This window comes from Balaenoptera acutorostrata, chromosome 14, assembly GCF_949987535.1.
Source record: "Balaenoptera acutorostrata chromosome 14, mBalAcu1.1, whole genome shotgun sequence".
Taxonomy (NCBI): domain Eukaryota; kingdom Metazoa; phylum Chordata; class Mammalia; order Artiodactyla; family Balaenopteridae; genus Balaenoptera; species Balaenoptera acutorostrata.
This window is the reverse complement of record NC_080077.1, coordinates 44927907-44944880: the sequence shown is the minus strand read 5'-3', so window position 1 is coordinate 44944880 and position 16974 is coordinate 44927907. Positions and strand designations below refer to the sequence as shown.

The 16974-nt window shown below is 34.3% G+C and overlaps 1 protein-coding gene across 1 annotated transcript; it reads left to right on the top strand.

The window, feature by feature from the left end:
- Positions 1 to 312: 312 nt before the first annotated feature.
- LOC103020082 (amine sulfotransferase-like) lies at positions 313 to 16937 on the top strand. Its single transcript, XM_007190742.2, has 7 exons — positions 313 to 417; positions 2259 to 2410; positions 4248 to 4456; positions 7565 to 7691; positions 8639 to 8733; positions 14593 to 14779; positions 16218 to 16937. The coding sequence occupies exons 2-7, from the start codon at positions 2269 to 2271 to the stop codon at positions 16337 to 16339; spliced, it is 882 nt and encodes a 293-aa protein (XP_007190804.1). The 5' UTR covers positions 313 to 417; positions 2259 to 2268; the 3' UTR covers positions 16340 to 16937.
- The last annotated feature ends 37 nt before the right edge of the window (positions 16938 to 16974 follow it).

The window sequence follows — 16974 nt, the reverse complement described above, 5'->3', positions numbered from 1 at the left end:
TCTGGAGAGTTTTTTTAATCATAAATGGGTGTTTTTGAATTTTGTCAGAAACTTTTTCTGCATCTATTGAGATGATCATATGGTTTTTATCCTTCAATCTGTTGATGTGGTGTATCACACAGATTGATTTGTGTTTTGTACAGATGCCAAAATTAAGTAAACAGGACTACTGTGTACCTGAATTTCTCTAGTATTTGACTCCTTTGCTTTTTCTGGAGTAACCAGATAATCTTAATGTCAACTAAATCTTACCCAATTTATTTATCCAAATTGAGCTAGCTGTTTACACCCTAGAACACTACTCATTGGCCAAGACAAACTCTGCAGGGAATATTTCTTTCTCAACCACAAGTGGATCACTATCATCCTTAAAGTTATATCAGAAGTGGATTTTGCTTCCTCAGTTTATCTGTAACAGTGAGTAGAAAAAGGGTAGATTCAGAGCCTTTTCAAGTCTCACCCTCTCTTCAGCATACAAATGTATTTATTTTTTTCTCCTCAATTTTCTGTTTTTCCTTCTATTCTTTCAGACTTCAGTGAATGAATAAGAGGGAGACATTAGATGTCCTATCTCTTTATCCAAGCACTTTCTTCTATATTCATCAAGGAGATACAAACAATATATGATTGCCAATACTGAGATCCTATATGAATCTACACTCTTTCTCTTGTTTCTGTGACAAAAAGCTCTCTAATTTTCTCTCTCCTGAGACAGTGCAAGAGAGATTAAGCTTACAAATAGCAAAAAAGAGTGATGTTCAGAATGTTTCTGTGGGCTGCCTGGCACTCTTTCCTCTCTTCTCAGCATTCTGAGTTTATGAAATTGGTGTTTTTTAGGGCATGTTTGGAGTGGCTTTGTGGGGCATCAGGAGGTATGTGACAGTGACTCACACTGTCATCCTTGGCTTTCACTTCAAGTTTGATTGTTTGTAAAGGGATTAATTGTTTCTTGACATGCAATTTAGACAAAACCATATATGCAGCTTTTTAACAAATTCATTTTCTTGCTGTTCACAGAAATTTTAAAAAGTGCATAATGAAAATATATGCTTGTTCTAAATCTAACGTTATTAGAACTTCTGGGATCCCTCACCTATTTCACATTCAACATTTCTCAGGCATGGCTAATAAAGAAATGCTTGCCTGGTCCAATTTTAAACTTTTTTTAAAATTATTTATTTATTTATTTATTTATTTATTTTGGCTGCGTTGGGTCTTCGTTATTGTGCAGAGGCTTTCTCTAGTTGTGGCTAGCGGGGGCTACTCTTCATTGTGGTGCGTGGGCTCCTCATTGTGGTGGCTTCTCTTATTGTGGAGCATGGGCTCTAGGTGCGTGGACTTCAGTAGTTGTGGCACGTGGGCTCAGTAGTTGTGGCGCACAGGCTTAGCTGCTTTGTGACATGTAGGATCTTCCCCGACCAGGGATTGAACCCGTGTCCCCAGCATTGGCAGGTGGATTCTTAACCACTGAGCCACCAGGGAAGTCCCTGGTCCAATTTTTGAACAGGTGTATCTTAGACAGTTTGCTTCTGATTTTGGGCTTTCATTTTTAGATTTATTTCAGAATTCGGATAAAAAAACTCCTTTTGGAAAATATGACGATCACCATAAAACATCTTGCAACTACATTTACATTTCCAAAGTAAATGCAATTAGTATTTCTCATGCAAAACATTTCCCACAATTCATTTCAAACAGTGTGTCAGATCTCAAAGCCTCAGAAGCTTCTTTCACAGACAGCAGATTATTTATGCTCCAGAAAAAAAAACAAACAGAAATAAAAATTGTATTAATTAAAGAATTTTCTATTTCTGGAACAATGAAAAAATGTAAGAATAAAAATATAAAGTATTAAGAAAATATGATAAAGTGATTAAAAGCATGGACTCTGGCTAAATTGTCTGGCATCACTCCTGCAGCTGGGCCACCTTGAACAGTTTGCCGAACCTCTTGTGCCTTAATTTTCTTATCTGTATGTTTGGAATCATGATTATAACTCATTCATGGGGTTTTAGGAAGAGATGTTTAACCTCTTAGTATCTTAGTTTCTTAATCCTTGAAGTAGTTGTAATAACAATACCTTTAGCAACTTTGGGTTGCTGTGAAGAGTAAATGATTTAATGTAGAGAAGGTGGTTTGTATGCTAAATGAGTTGATACACATGGGACATTTTGCACATACTGAACACTCAGGAAGCGTTAGTCGTTATTATGAAATACTCAGAACTTTGAAATAATTGTATCTGTTTTTACTTGTAGGTGAATAATTATGGACAACACAGACCCGTATTTACTGAACTTTAAAGGCTGTTATTTTCAACGTTCTTTACTTGATGTTGACCTTATAGAACATTTAGATGATTTTGAAATTAGAGATGATGATGTGTTTATAATTACATATCCAAAATCTGGTAAGTTTGAGGAGTGGCCACCTGTTTTAGTCTTCACCATGGTTTGGTAATTCATGTGTACAAATGTGCCCTTTTCCAGACATTGAGGGTAACCCATCTACATTTACAGAACTGTTTAGGATCACAAAAAGCTAAATAAATCTCAAATCTCTATGCATTTGAAATGCATATATTGTCATTTCTGTTGGAATATATGAAGAGACCAAATATTGAACCAAGAGGAGATACTTGGTAAATGCTGACCTGTTGGCTTGGTCTGAGAATGGAAGAAAATATATTTAAAAACCTAGGAAGATTTTTGTTACCATCATATCTCAGTCAGAACTAATTCCTAGTATTCTTTTCAATTACTCTAATTGCTTTTTATTTCCCTAGAATAATGCAATGATTTTAAACTAAAATGAATTGCTCTTAATCTTACATTCCAAAAAAAAAAAAAAAAAAGACAAAAACCCAGCCTTATTTTTTATATTGCACTTTTCAGAACATAGGATGACCGGTGCCACTGAAGCGATGTTGTATGGAGTATTTAATGTGGTTCAAAGATATACTGGAGTCTAAGGCAATAAAAAAAGTATTCCTGATTTTCATGAAAATGCTCCAGTCCCTCCCTTTTAATCTACTTTGAAACTCATGACCTCGTTTACTTTCCCCAAATTAGTAACACATTGCTTTACCCCTGAATTCTTCCACTCTCAGACCTTATGAGCACATCTGATTGAGCTCTTTTTTTCCTGCATTAGATGTTAGTGGTATCTCAGTTTGCTTAGTTTTAGGTCAAGCACTGCAGTCCATAAAAGAGTCTTTTCTTTCCCATTAATCCTAGTCTAGTGTTTGGGACACAACACACCAGTCCCCAGTGCAGCTTGCTGGATTCTTGCTCATCCTGGAGGGGAGATTAGTGAGTCTCCCCAGGATTCACTATAAATTGCATCAAATCCATCACGTAGGTACATCGGTTGCATAGTGACATTGTGAGACTTTTGGCATCTCACATCCTTTTAGAACATTGATGGTATATTCATGGACAAAAATGCAAAAATCCTAAACCCAATATAAGCAAAACACATTTAGCAATGTTAAAACATAAATACACTATGACAAAAGTGGGTTTATTTCAAGAGTCAAGATTGGTTTAAAAAATTATTAATGTAGTTCACCCACATTACTGAAGTATAAGAGAAAGCCTGAATTATCATCTCAATAAAGCATTCAAAAAATTCAGCAGTCATTCATAATGAAAACCATTAGCAAACTAAGGAGAAAAGGGAACTTGATAAAGAGAGTTTACCAAAATTTCCACAATATCATGTGCAACAGTGATACAAATAAATACTACATTTAAAATCAGGAACAAGACAAGAATACCTGCTATCACTACTGTTATTCAATATTGTGTGGGAAGACTTATGCTACACAATAAGTAAACAAAAAAAGTAAAAGAGGACTTGAGTTCTTAACTTGTCTTCTAAAAGATAACACTCTAAGAAAGGAGACTAAGGAAAGAGAAACAAAGGTAATCAGAGAAAATTGTGGAAACAGACTTTACTTGAAGTACAGGAAAGAGAGGAGCTGAAAGATTAATCTGAATCACTGCTATCATGGAGTCAGAAGCATCACAGCGCTTCAGCGTGAAAAAGGAACTGAGTCCTTGATTTTATCTTCATTAATTTTAATGTAAATGCAGACAAACAAAAAATTGGGCAAATTATTGGCATCCTTAGAGTGATTAAGAGAAATAAAAGTTCCAAATAATTTTGAGAAGGACAGCCTTGCTGTTGACATTTATAATTAAAAATTAACTCAGAGTTGAAAACAAGATTATTTGTTTTCACAGGTACAATCTGGACTCAGCAGATATTAAGCTTGATTTATTTTGAAGGACATCGTAACAGAAGTGAAATGGTGAACACGTGTGATAGAGTCCCCTTCCTGGAACACAGTTCACACAAAGTGGACCATATCAGCAGACCATCCCCTCGTCTCTTCACTTCCCACATCCCATATTATTTAGCACCGAAAGGTCTCAAGAAGCAAAAAGCTAAAGTAAGTCACAGAAATAGCTTATAGACATTTTTCACAGACAAAATTACTTTGTTCAGATATTGTTTTCCAGCTCCATTCATCCACATCTTTTCAAATGTGATTACTATAGTCTTTATAATCTTGTTTTACATAATAAAAATATATACAAAATTATAAGTATATATATAAATTGGGTCACCATACATCATTGTTTGCAGTATAATTATGTAACATATAGTAAAAATGATTTTATGTCAGCATGTATAGTTCTATCTTTTAATGGTTTAGTAGGATTTTGCTGTATGACTACACAATATTGAATGTGTATTGATGCACAGGTAGGTGGCAGCCAATGAACATATCATATAGCAATAAACATTCTCATAGATCTTTGCACTTTTTTGTTCTGATGAAATGCTTTCCTAAAGGTAGAATTTTCAGGTTAAAGTGTTCAAAAGTTTTGTGTTGGTACTTATTATCTATTTGCCTTCTATAATGTATCAATTCACACTCCTCAAATAGCAAGAATGATTTTTTCCTCACACACTCACCAGAGATTGTGTGCTAGGTAAAAGCAATCTCATTCTTAAGTAACTGCAATCTTTTTGTTTTTAATAAGTTTGAGCATCTTTTTATATATTTCGAGATCTTGAAATATCTATTATATTCTTTGCCCATTTTTCTCTAGCTTGTCTTTTATTTACTGTTTTGAAGAAGCCTTTATATGGGGGAAATATTTTCCTAATTAACAATTTACCTTTACAAATTGTTGAATGGGGGGCTTCCCTGGTGGCGCAGTGGTTGAGAATCTGCCTGCCAATGCAGGGGACACGGGTTCGAGCCCTGGTCTGGGAAGATCCCACATGCCACGGAGCAACTAGGCCCGTGAGCCACAATTACTGAGCCTGCGCGTCTGGAGCCTGTTCTCCGCAACAAGAGAGGCCGCGATAATGAGAGGCCCGCGCACCGCGATGAAGAGTGGCCCCGCTTGCCACAACTAGAGAAAGCCCTCGCACAGAAACGAAGACCCAACACAGCCATAAATAAATAAATAAATAAATAAATAAAACCTTTAAAAACAAATTGTTGAATGATTCTAATATTATAGAATCAACCTATCAATCTTTCTTTCATAGCTTCTGGATCTTGTGTCTTGCCAAGAAAACATTTCCCCACCAAAAGAAAAAAATATATGCAAATACACTCCAGATTTTTTCTAATTAACTTTATGTATTTATTTTTTTACATTTCACTGTAAATTATATCTGGTAATACATGTGATTTGAAATACGACTATTGCATGATATTTGCTAGGGGGTTGGCCAGTTGACCATCTATGAGTTGTTAAGTATTTAGTCTTTCCTACTAATTTGAAGTCTGCACTTTGATATACTACGTTTCCATAGTTCCTCCCTCTGATCCTGCATTCTTCATACCAAAATTGGTACGATCTGTTTAATATGTGACAGTTCTTCATATTATAACTGATAAGGCAAATTGCCATCAACTTTATTTTTAATATGTTTATTCCCTCAATAATATTTAGATATTGATTAGAATTGATCAATTATATAGATTAATTCTAGGACAATCATTAGCAGTGCAGTACTCCAACATTTCATCCTGCATTATTCTAATGCTCTATTTATCAGGTCTACTTTCAAACCCACCTCATGTGCTATGTTTTTCTCTGCATGGTTTTTACACATTTTTTTTTTCTGAAGTTGAAGTTTTTTATTCCTATTTTATGGATATTATGAACAGGTAATTTTTTCACAATTATTTTTTCTGTTTAGTTATAAAGTAAATGGCACTGATTTTGGTACACTATTATATTTAGCTTCCTTAATTTCTCTTATTAGTTTTATTAATTTTCCCTATATTCTCTGGAATATATTTCTTTTTTTTTTTTTTTTTAAAGATTTCCTGGTGCCCTTTTTTCTTTTGTTATTTATTTATTTATTTATGGCTGTGTTGGGTCTTCGTTTCTGTGCGAGGGCTTTCTCTAGTTGTGGCAAGCGGGGGCCACTCTTCATCGCAGTGCGCGGGCCTCTCACTGTCGCGGCCTCTCTTGTTGCGGAGCACAGGCTCCAGGCGCGCAGGCTCAGTAATTGTGGCTCACGAGCTCAGTTGCTCCGCGGCATGTGGGATCTTCCCAGACCAGGGCTCGAACCCGTGTCCCCTGTATCGGCAGGCAGATTCTCAACCACTGCACCACCAGGGAAGCCCTGGAATATATTTCTTCTTAAAATAATAATACATTTTATATTCCTTTACTTTCCAATATTTGCATTTCTATTTCCTTAGTTAAAATCTGCAGAAAAAAACAGAATAATGGAGGTGATGATGAATGTTGTTCTCTTGTCTTTGTAGCATTTTTAATATCTTTTCTTAGTTTTGTTTTTTTGTTTTGCTTTGTTTTGCAATTGATTTTTGAGGCACATGATGCTGAGAAATAATCTTTTCCTGTTCTTAGTTTACTTGGAGTTTTACTTTTTTTTTTTCTTTTTGCTGTTCAGAAAAGGTCTACTCACATAAAATGCTTTTTTGACAAATCTGAAGGTACCACGTCTCCCCTCCTCCCCAAACCTCCCTTCAATTTATAGTGAAATGAAATTCATTAATAATTTACTAATGTTCTATTTCTGGAATAAATCCTACTTGTTTATAGTTTAGTACTTGTTTTAACATACTGCAAGAAGAGGTTTGTTTTCTTTTACTCAGAAATTTTTATCTGTAATTATTTAAAAATATACTTTAATTTTTTGCGATTGCTCTATCTTTATTTTAGTATTGCTTTTATTCTAGTCTTGTAAAATAAGTTTAGAAGCTTTTGGTATTTTTGCTAAGTTATCAAGTAGTTATAAATGTAAATCAACAGAATTTTTTGAAGATTTAATTAAAGTCCACTATAAGTATATCTGACCCTGTTACCTTCATAATTCCACAACAGTTTTCCTTTTTCTTATGCGTTTATTGAAATTAGTTGTCTTTCCCTAAAACAGCATTATGATTTTCCTAGATAAAATAAATTATTATGCATTCATATGATGTAATACTATGTAGATGTTAAGAAATCTGTTAAGATAACCAAGAATTGTTAAAATTGTTTCACTCTTCCCCCTGCAGATTATTTACATCTATAGAAACCCCAAGGATGTTTTGACTTCATATTTTCATTTTTCAAATTGGTTAGTTACATTTGAACCTTCAGATAACATAGAACATTTCATGAAAAGGTTTCTAGATGGAAAAGGTAACTATTAATTCATTTCTCAGGAAACATGTTTATGAGGCAATGTTGCTGTTTAGTCAACAATTCTCAAACCTGTGGAACAAAGTTTGGAGAGATGGAGAAGGGTAATCATAGAAGGGGGAATTGCACATAAGCGGTGACTATTGTCTGTCAACTTAATCTGTCACCCAAAGGCTTTTCTATCCTCAGCAGGACCACTCTGGGGATTGTCAAGGTTGCAAAGATATATTTTGACCAAATGAAAAGAGATCTACAAATGGCCTAGCAATTCAAACTGGCTAGATCCAAAGTTAGATCCAGGTGTTTCAATATAGCTAATGGTTAGGTTGGGTGAAGTTTTTGTGCTCTGTCATGGCCCTTGGGTACGCCTTATATCGCAGCTGTGAAATGTTCATTCCAGCACTGAGGAGGATTAATTGATGCTAGAGGCTTGTGGAATGTACAATCAGGGCTCTCACTCATTTCAAAAATTATATTCAGGTTAGCTAAATATTGGGTTGGCCAAAAAGTTCTTTCGGGTTTTTCTCTAACATCTTACGGAGAAACCCGAATGAACTTTTTGGCCAACCCAATATAAATAAATAGCTAAACTTGCTCTGCACAGATCTTAAAATAGGCAACAAGAGGGTAAATAAAGACTTAAGTTTTCAGGTGGAGGAAGTAGGAAAAGGAAGGGGCTTACTTTAAAGAAATCTTCAAAATGAATTCTTTGAGATTGTTTTTTCTGAATTCCTTATTCCTCACATACACAGAGTACCTTGCAAAGGCAGGTTTCTTTGAAAACCATGTACTTGTTTGCCCAAACACCATTTTAAAAAGGTAGCATAGATCTAGTCCCGTGGTGGGTGCTTGATTTGTCTTGATGATCCAGAACAGAAAAGAAAAACTGTAGTTTGCTCTTCAGTAAGTGCAACATCTTTACCTTCTTATGTATTAATTTTCCACAGTGATGGGAAGCCTTTGGTTTGATCACATCAGAGGCTGGTATGAACACAGACATGACTTCAATATTTTGTTCATGATGTATGAGGAGATGAAGAAGGTAGGAGGAGTGTTTTGTTTTTAAAATTATTCCTTTGAGAGCCTTTCTTATCTTGGTTAATGAACTGCACTCTCCTAGTTATCTTTGTATCACTGTATAGACTATAACTGAAACTATGATTGTGCATAAAATTGAGAGTGGGAAGGGAGAAAGGTAGAAAAAGAGGAGGAAGAAAGAAAGGGAGAAAGAGGAGAGAGAGAGAAAAAAGAACTAGAGTCTGTAATTGAGAGACATTAAGACAAATAGTTTGGGTACAGAGAGAAAGCCTACCCAGGTAACAGAAAAGATACAATCAGAAACGTAGCAAGAAAAGAAGAGTGTGTGGTGACAGAAGCCACTTGGGTGCGTCAAGAATGATTTTTATGAACTTTTTAATCTTTAAGGGCTGAGAAATGAAGTAAAAACAAAAGTTTAAAATGTCCGTTAAATCTAGTTACATGACGTATAGAATGAAGTACATTAAACCAGATTGGAGTGGGTTTGGGAATAAATTATGGAATCCTATATATACAAATCAGCCCAGGCACATATATATTACACCTGTCTTCTATATACCCACTTGTATATCTAATATTTGACTTCAAACAAATCATGTTTAAAATAGAACTTAAGAAGCTGCTTCTTCTCCCATAAAATGCACTGTATCTCAAGTGACCCAAATCAGAAACCAGCCTCATACTTATCACCTCCTTGACTCTTGCTTCTTCATTTCATCAATCAATTAACAAGTCATGTGAATTCTGTTTCTGATTCCTTTGTGGAAGATGCAAATTTATCTCATTCTCTATTGCCCCTTCCTTAGTTCAGGTCATCATTTATAGCAGCCTTCCTAATCGGTTTGCCTACCTTCAATCTCAGCACATCTCTGTTTATTCTTCATTTTTCAACCAGAATTATCATCTCAAAATGCAAATCTTATACCTTCTCTATTTTTATATTTCAGTTCCTCCACAAGAACGTGCTCATAACAAAAGTATTAGTAAACAATAGAATTTATTGAAAATTTGGACATAGAAACCACAGAGTAAACTATGAAACCCTCTTGTATATTTCTCTGTTCCATGATCAATATACTATCACCAAGTACCTCTTTTAACTTACCTTTCATTGTCTTGATTACTGTAGCTTTGTAGTATAATCTGAACATTATGTACCATTTGTTAAGTGTTTTTTTGTCCCTAGCTCCCAGTTTGCTGTCTCTCTATTCATCTGAGTCTAGTCTACTATTAAAATTATTCACCAAGGTCTTCATTTATATTCATCAATTGGGATCTTTTTTAAATTGGCTATGTTATTTTTTATTAGTATCAATGTTTCTGTCAAATTTTAATTTTTGTCTTTTATACCTTGAATATCATAAGCATAGTAAGTTAAATATTCTTTCAGATAATTGAAGTATCTGTAATAACTTCATTAAATTTCTGTTATCTTCATTTCTGCTTGTTTCTGGCTATGCTGTATTATCTTTTAAAATTGAAGTATAGTTGATTTATAATATTGTGTTTGTTTCATGTACATAGCAAAGTGATTCAGTTTTACATATATATATGTATATATATTTATCCTTCTCTCACCCTTTCCCCTTTGATAACTATAAGTTTGTTTTCTATGTCTGTGAGTCTGTTTCTGTTTTGTAAATAAGTTCATTTGTATTATTTTTTAGATTCCACATATAAGTGATATCATATAATATTTGTCATTCTCTGTGTAGCTTACTTCATTTAGTATGATAATCTCTAGGTCCATCCATGTTGCTCCAAATGGCAATATTTCATTCTTTTTTATGTCCAAGTTATATTCCACTGTATATATATATTCTGTATCTTCTTTTTCTATTCATCTGTTGATGGACACTCATGTTGCTTCCATGTTTTGGCTATTGTAATTAGTGTTGTAATGAACATTGGGGTGCATGCATCTTTTCAAACTGGAGTTTTTGTCTTTTCTGGATATATGTCCAGGTGTGGGATTGCTGCATTATATGGTAACTCTATTTTTAGTTTTTAAGGAACTGCCATAGCATTTTCCATAGTGGCTGCACCAATTTACATTCCCACCAACAGTGTAGGAGGGTTCCCTTTCCTCCACACTCTCTCCAGCATTTATTATTTGTAGACTTTTTGAGGATGGCCATTCTGACTGGTGGAAGGTGATACCTCATTGTAGTTTTGATTTACATTTCTCTAATAATTAGTGATGTTGAGCATTTTTTCATGTACCTGTTGGCCACCTGTATGCCTTCTTTGGAGAAATGTCTATTTAGGTCTTCTGCCCATTTTTTGATTGGGTTTACATTGTATTAGCTTTTCATGTATCTTGATTGTATGCTAGTTATTTTATATAGAAATTATTTGTAGAAATAATTCAATAACTAAGATTCTGTTATTTTAATTACCCCATCACACTCAACCTCTTCCACTAACTAAAAGGAAATACCATTTACCCAAAATATAAGTACTAAGGTACACATCAAGCCTACAAGGCCATTTATCCTGTTTCCAACCTACCTTTTTAGTTACATTTTTTTTTTTTTTTTTTTTAAAGGTTAACTTTCAAACCATTTTTATTTTATAGCTACTTTATTTATTTATTTATTTATTTATTTTTGGCTGTGTTGGGTCTTCGGTTCGTGCGAGGGCCTTCTCCAGTTACGGCAAGTGGGGGCCACTCTTCATCGCGGTGCAGGGACCGCTCTTCATCGCGGTGCGCGGGCCTTTCACTATCGCGGCCCCTCCCGTTGCGGGGCACAGGCTCCAGACGCGCAGGCTCAGTAGTTGTGGCTCACGGGCCCAGCTGCTCCGCGGCATGTGGGATCTTCCCAGACCAGGGCTCGAACCCGTGTCCCCTGCATTAGCAGGCAGATTCTCAACCACTGCGCCACCAGGGAAGCCCTTTAGTTACATTTTTGTGAGTCTATCAAGTACCAAGCATGCTGAAGTTCAATATTTGTTGAATATAAAAGACTTTTCAAGTTTCTTTAGTTTGGGACTTACTCTCAAACTCAGAAAGGAATTCTCCCGCTTTTCTAGGGACATTTCTTATCCTTCTATCTTCAATTGGAAGAAATGTTTTTTCTTCCTGAAAATTGCTCAAATCTCTCCAAGATAAATTTATCTCACTTTCCTATATGCTACCATTGCACAAGGTGTTTCTGTTTCCAGTTTTTCCCACCAGTGTGTTTATTTTTATTGTGCCAAAATATCTATAACATAAAATTTAGCTCTTTAACCATTTTAAGTGTACAGTTCTGTGGTATTAAGTGTCTTCACATCGTTTTGCAACCATCACCATCATCCATCTCCAGAGTTTTTTCATCTTGAAAAACTGCTACTGTATTCCAAGACAATCAGTCCCCCTTCTCCCATCTCGTAGCCCCATTTTATTTTCTGTCACTACAAATATGACAACTCAGTATCTCATGTGAGTAGACTAGTATTTAATTTTTTTGACTTGCCTATTTTAGTTAGCATAATGTCATCAAGATTCATCCAGGTTGTAGAATATGTCAGATTTTCCTTTCTTTTGAAGGGTGAATAATATTCCATTGTGGTATCTCTATGCCACATTTTGTTATTCATTCATCCATTGGTGGACACATGGATTGCTTCTACCTTTTGGCAATTGTGAATAATGCTGCCACAAACGTGTGTGACAACTATCTGACCCCCTCTTTTGAATTCTTGTGGGTTTATACCCACAAGTGGAATTGTTGGATGATATCGTAATTATATACTTATTTTTTTGAGGAAACCCCATACTATTCATACTATTTTCCATACTGACTGCACCATTTTATTCCTACTAGTAGTACACGAGGTATTTCTAATTACTCCACATCTTCATCAACACTTGTTATTTTATTTATTTATTTATTTATTTAAATAAGAGCCATTCTAGTCCTTGTGAAGTATCTCATTGTGGTTTTTGTTTTATGTTTCCTTAGTGATTAATAATGTTGAGTATCTTTTTATGTGCTTATACATTTTTTATATATTATCCTTGGAGAAATATATTTAAGCCTAATTCATTCTGAGTTAATTTTTGTAAATGGTATAAATAGCATACCATAGTTATCCTTTTGCATGTAGACATTCAGTTTTCTCAAAACTATTTATTGAAAAAGCTGTCCTTTCTCCATTGAATGATCTTGGTACCCTTCTCAAAATTCATTTGATCTTACATGTAGGGGTTTCTTTCTGGGCTGTACATTCTGTTCCATTGACCTATCTGTCTGACTTTATGTCAGCACCACACTGTTTTGATAAATGTGGTTTTGTGGTAAGTTTTGAACTCAGGAGTCTGATGCCTCCAACTTTCCTCTCTGTTTTCACGATTGCTTTAGACTTTCAGGGTCCCTTGAGATTCCACATAAATTTTAGAAGAAATTTTCTATGTGCAAAATGTCACTGGGATATTGATAAGGACTGCATTGAATCTGTGAATCACTTTGGGTAGTATTGATATCTTGACATTATTAAGTCTTCCAATTCATCAACATTGGATGTTGGTCCAGTTATTTGTGTCTTCCTTAATTTTTTTTTCAGTGACTTGCAGTTCTGAGTACACAAATCTTTCACCTCTTTGTTAAATTTATTCTAAGTATTTTTTTCTTTTTGCTGAACTTGTAAATGGAATTTAAAAAAAATTTCCATTTGGATTTTTCTTTGTTATTATATAGAAAAGCGACTGACTTTTGCCTGTTGGTTTTATACTGTGCAGCATTTTAAAATTTGTATATTAGTCCTAACAGTTTGTTTTGCAGAATCTTAGGGTCTTCTATGTATAAAATCATATTGTCTGTGAAGAGAAATAATTTTACTTCTTTGCCAGTTTGGATGCCGGTTATTTCTTTTTCTTACCTAATTGCTCTGGCTTGGACTTCCAGTACTATGTTGAAAAAAAGTGCCTTGTTCTTGATCTTTGCAAAGTATCTTCCAGTCTGTCACCATTGAGTACAATATTAGTAGTAGGTAATTCATATATGACCTTTTAGGTGGAGATAGTTTCCTTCTATTGTTCCTTCATTCAGTGTTTTGTCACGAAAAGGTGAAGGATATTGTCAAATGCTTTTTCTTCATCAGTTGAGATAATCATGCCGTTTCTTTATCTTTTTTCTGTAAATGTGGCATTACGTTATTGATTATCATATGTTTAACCTTGCTTGCATCACAGGAGTAAATCCCACTTGATCATGGTATATAATTCTCTTAATGTGTTGTTGGTTTATTTTGCTAGTAATTTGTTGAGGATTTTTGCATTTTTATCTTTCGTGATATTGGTCTTTAATTTTCTTTTCCCATAGTGTTTTTCTGGCTTTGGTATCAGGATAATGCTCCTTATTTAATGAGTTTGAAAGTATTCCCTTTTTTTCAATTTTTTGGAAGAGTTTGATGAGTATTGGTGTTAATTCTTTAAATGTTTTGTAGAAGTCACCAAAGAAGCCATCCAGACCTGGGCTTTTCTTTCTTGTGCCCATGGTATTTAATTACTTGCTTGACTCTACTCCTCATGATACTGTGGATTCTTAATGAACCCAGATAGCATGTTATTATTCTCTTAACCTTCTCCAGCATCTAGCACAGTTTTTTAAACTTGTTAGCTATCCTAATAGTGCTGGTTATTTGAATGAACTGAGCTGAGTTCTCCTTATAAAATCAAACAGTAGGATGCTCTAACAGAGCTGACAACCAGAGCACTCATTTTCAAAGAACAAATAAGGTAGTGATATATTCTTGTCAAACTTTAGACTTAGAATAACCCCAAGCACTTTCAGTTTTCCAATATGTGATAAAGATGTTGGTCTGTAACTCATGTATTCCTTATAGGCTTAATAGACTCTTATACACACAATTTTTTCAGGATCTCAGAAGTTCTGTGCTTAAAATCAGCAGTTTTCTTGAAAAAGAACTGAGTGAAGAGGACTTGGATGCTGTTGTGAACCAGGCTACATTTCAGAATATGAAGCTTGATCCACAAGCAAATTACGATTATATTCTAAAATCTGAAAACTGGACAAGAACAAATGAAGGAGATTTCCTGCGCAAAGGTGATGCTCAGTGGTTAAGAGGAGCAAAATGTTGAACGTTTTCTTGACTCCTTGGCGCCTAGATTAATTAAGGAGTGCTTCCAACATTTCTTTCAGAGCACTGCCATCTGGGCCCTAGAGAGGACCAAAGATTCTAACTGAAAATAGCCTCTAAAAGTATCCCTGGAAACGGAACCACTCTGACTTATAAATATTAGGTTCTTTCCTTCTAGTACAAGTGACCCTACTCTTGAAAATGTGTTACCAAGTCTTATCTGGAGGCAAAGGATATATGTGACCAGAATAGCTGCAAGTCTTTGTTTTATTTTTCCTAGAACATCCTAGAAGTAAAGTTAACATGTATTTTGTTTTGAGAGATGGGGTTTGAACTATTGTAATTTCCTCATGTGTTAGATTTCCTTCATTGTCAAAAGTAGACTGATACCTCATTAACCTAATCTGCTATTCAATTATTCAACAACGTGTTATACGTTTTTATTGTGCTCCTATAACATGCCAGGAGTTGTTAAGAAAGAAAGTATTTTACTTCTGATACTCGTTAACCTCAAAATTTTTTTAATTTAATCTTTTAATGTACATCATTCTAAAACTTAATGGGTACTTCTCTAATTTATTCCTATTTTATTCCCTAAAATATTCATAAGTTAGCATTATGTGATGGGCATTGATTGATCTTAATTATCTAAAGATCTTATTGAAATTGATGTAGATATTGATATTTTAAAAAGTTATTGTTTCTTCTTTTGTCCCATGTATTATCAGCTTTCACTTCTCATTGCTCAATTAGATTACATATAAAGCATTTTTCATGCCCATAAAAGCTTGCTTACTATTCCACATTCCAACAATAACCTTTACATAAGAAAATCTGATACCTTAAAAATGCCAAATTATTAATCTTCATTGTAAAATTGTCTTAATAATGATGGTTTCAAACTTTTGTCATATAAAACTGCAGCAATGGCAGCTCTGGCCAACCTCTGTGACTTTGATTTCATTACTTGAAAACACTTGGGTCCAATTTTTTTAATGAAGTAGTACTTATCTTGAAGTGTTGGTTAAGAATTATATTCATGATAGATGTAGTTTGCCAAGTGTGGTGCCTGGCACTTACTGAAATATTTTTAAATATTCTAATCTCTTCATGTATTTTAGCTTACTTTTTCCTTCTAAGGAAAGGCTATAATTTAATGCAGTGGCTGGTGGAAGTCTAATACATAAGGAAGTGGACGATAACTCTATTTTCTGTTACTGCATCCTAAGATTTTTTCTTAGCTCATCCCTGTATAAGAAAAAAGTAAGGTATCAAGCCCCATGGGGAACTAACAGATAGACCTTTAGCTTGCCTTGGAGAACAGATTAGAGTGGGTTGCAGGAAACTTTTGTCCTGATAGTGCTATCTCCTCACCAAGTGCTGTCCATGTGCTTATCTCACTAGGTACCATCGGAGACTGGAAACATCACTTGACCGTGGAGCAAAATGAAAGATTTGACAGAATATTCCAAATGAAGATGAAAGATTTTCCCTTGAAGTTCATCTGGGATATAAATGAGGAGTAGAATCAGTGTATAACAATCACATAAAAAATCTACTAGCCAGAAAGCATATTTTAAATATACATACTAATTTGCACTGCTCACATAAATGTTAATTATACAACTTCGTTAATAACCAAAATGAGTAAGCTGTACTTACATTAGTTGCCATGAGTTTGATGGACATTTTGAACATTTTAAATTAAAATGATTTGAGTAATATTCGGCATTGATAGCCAATATGACAAAAGGAAAAACAGCATGCAAAATGAATTCTACATGTCTTTTGATTTGAGATTGAGATTTCTCAAATGATTGAGATTTCTGTTGACTGTATTTTTTCTTTATCTATAATTACATTTAGAATTAATCAACATTAAAAGTCCTTTCTTTCTTCTAATTAAACATTAATTCTTTGGTTTAAAATCAGTATGAGTGTTGAAATAAAGAAAACACATGTAAACACATGCATCTGTTAATAATTTATGAGATCACAAAATTTGCACTAAAGATCGAAGTTTCAAAGGTGGATTACTTCATGTAATGGTGCAATTATTTAACTATTTGAATTAAAAATAGATGTATTCATAACATGTCACTCAATAAACGAATTCAAAGTGTATTTAATAGTTAAATATTTAAGATAAAATCATTTTGAA

Excerpts from the sequence above, each read along its gene's own strand:
- LOC103020082 (XM_007190742.2), top strand. The coding sequence starts at position 2,269 with ATGGACAACACAGACCCGTATTTACTGAACTTTAAAGGCTGTTATTTT. Across the intron at positions 2,411-4,247 it reads AATTACATATCCAAAATCTG|GTACAATCTGGACTCAGCAG; the intron begins GTAAGTTTGAGG and ends TTGTTTTCACAG. Across the intron at positions 8,734-14,592 it reads TGTATGAGGAGATGAAGAAG|GATCTCAGAAGTTCTGTGCT; the intron begins GTAGGAGGAGTG and ends CAATTTTTTCAG.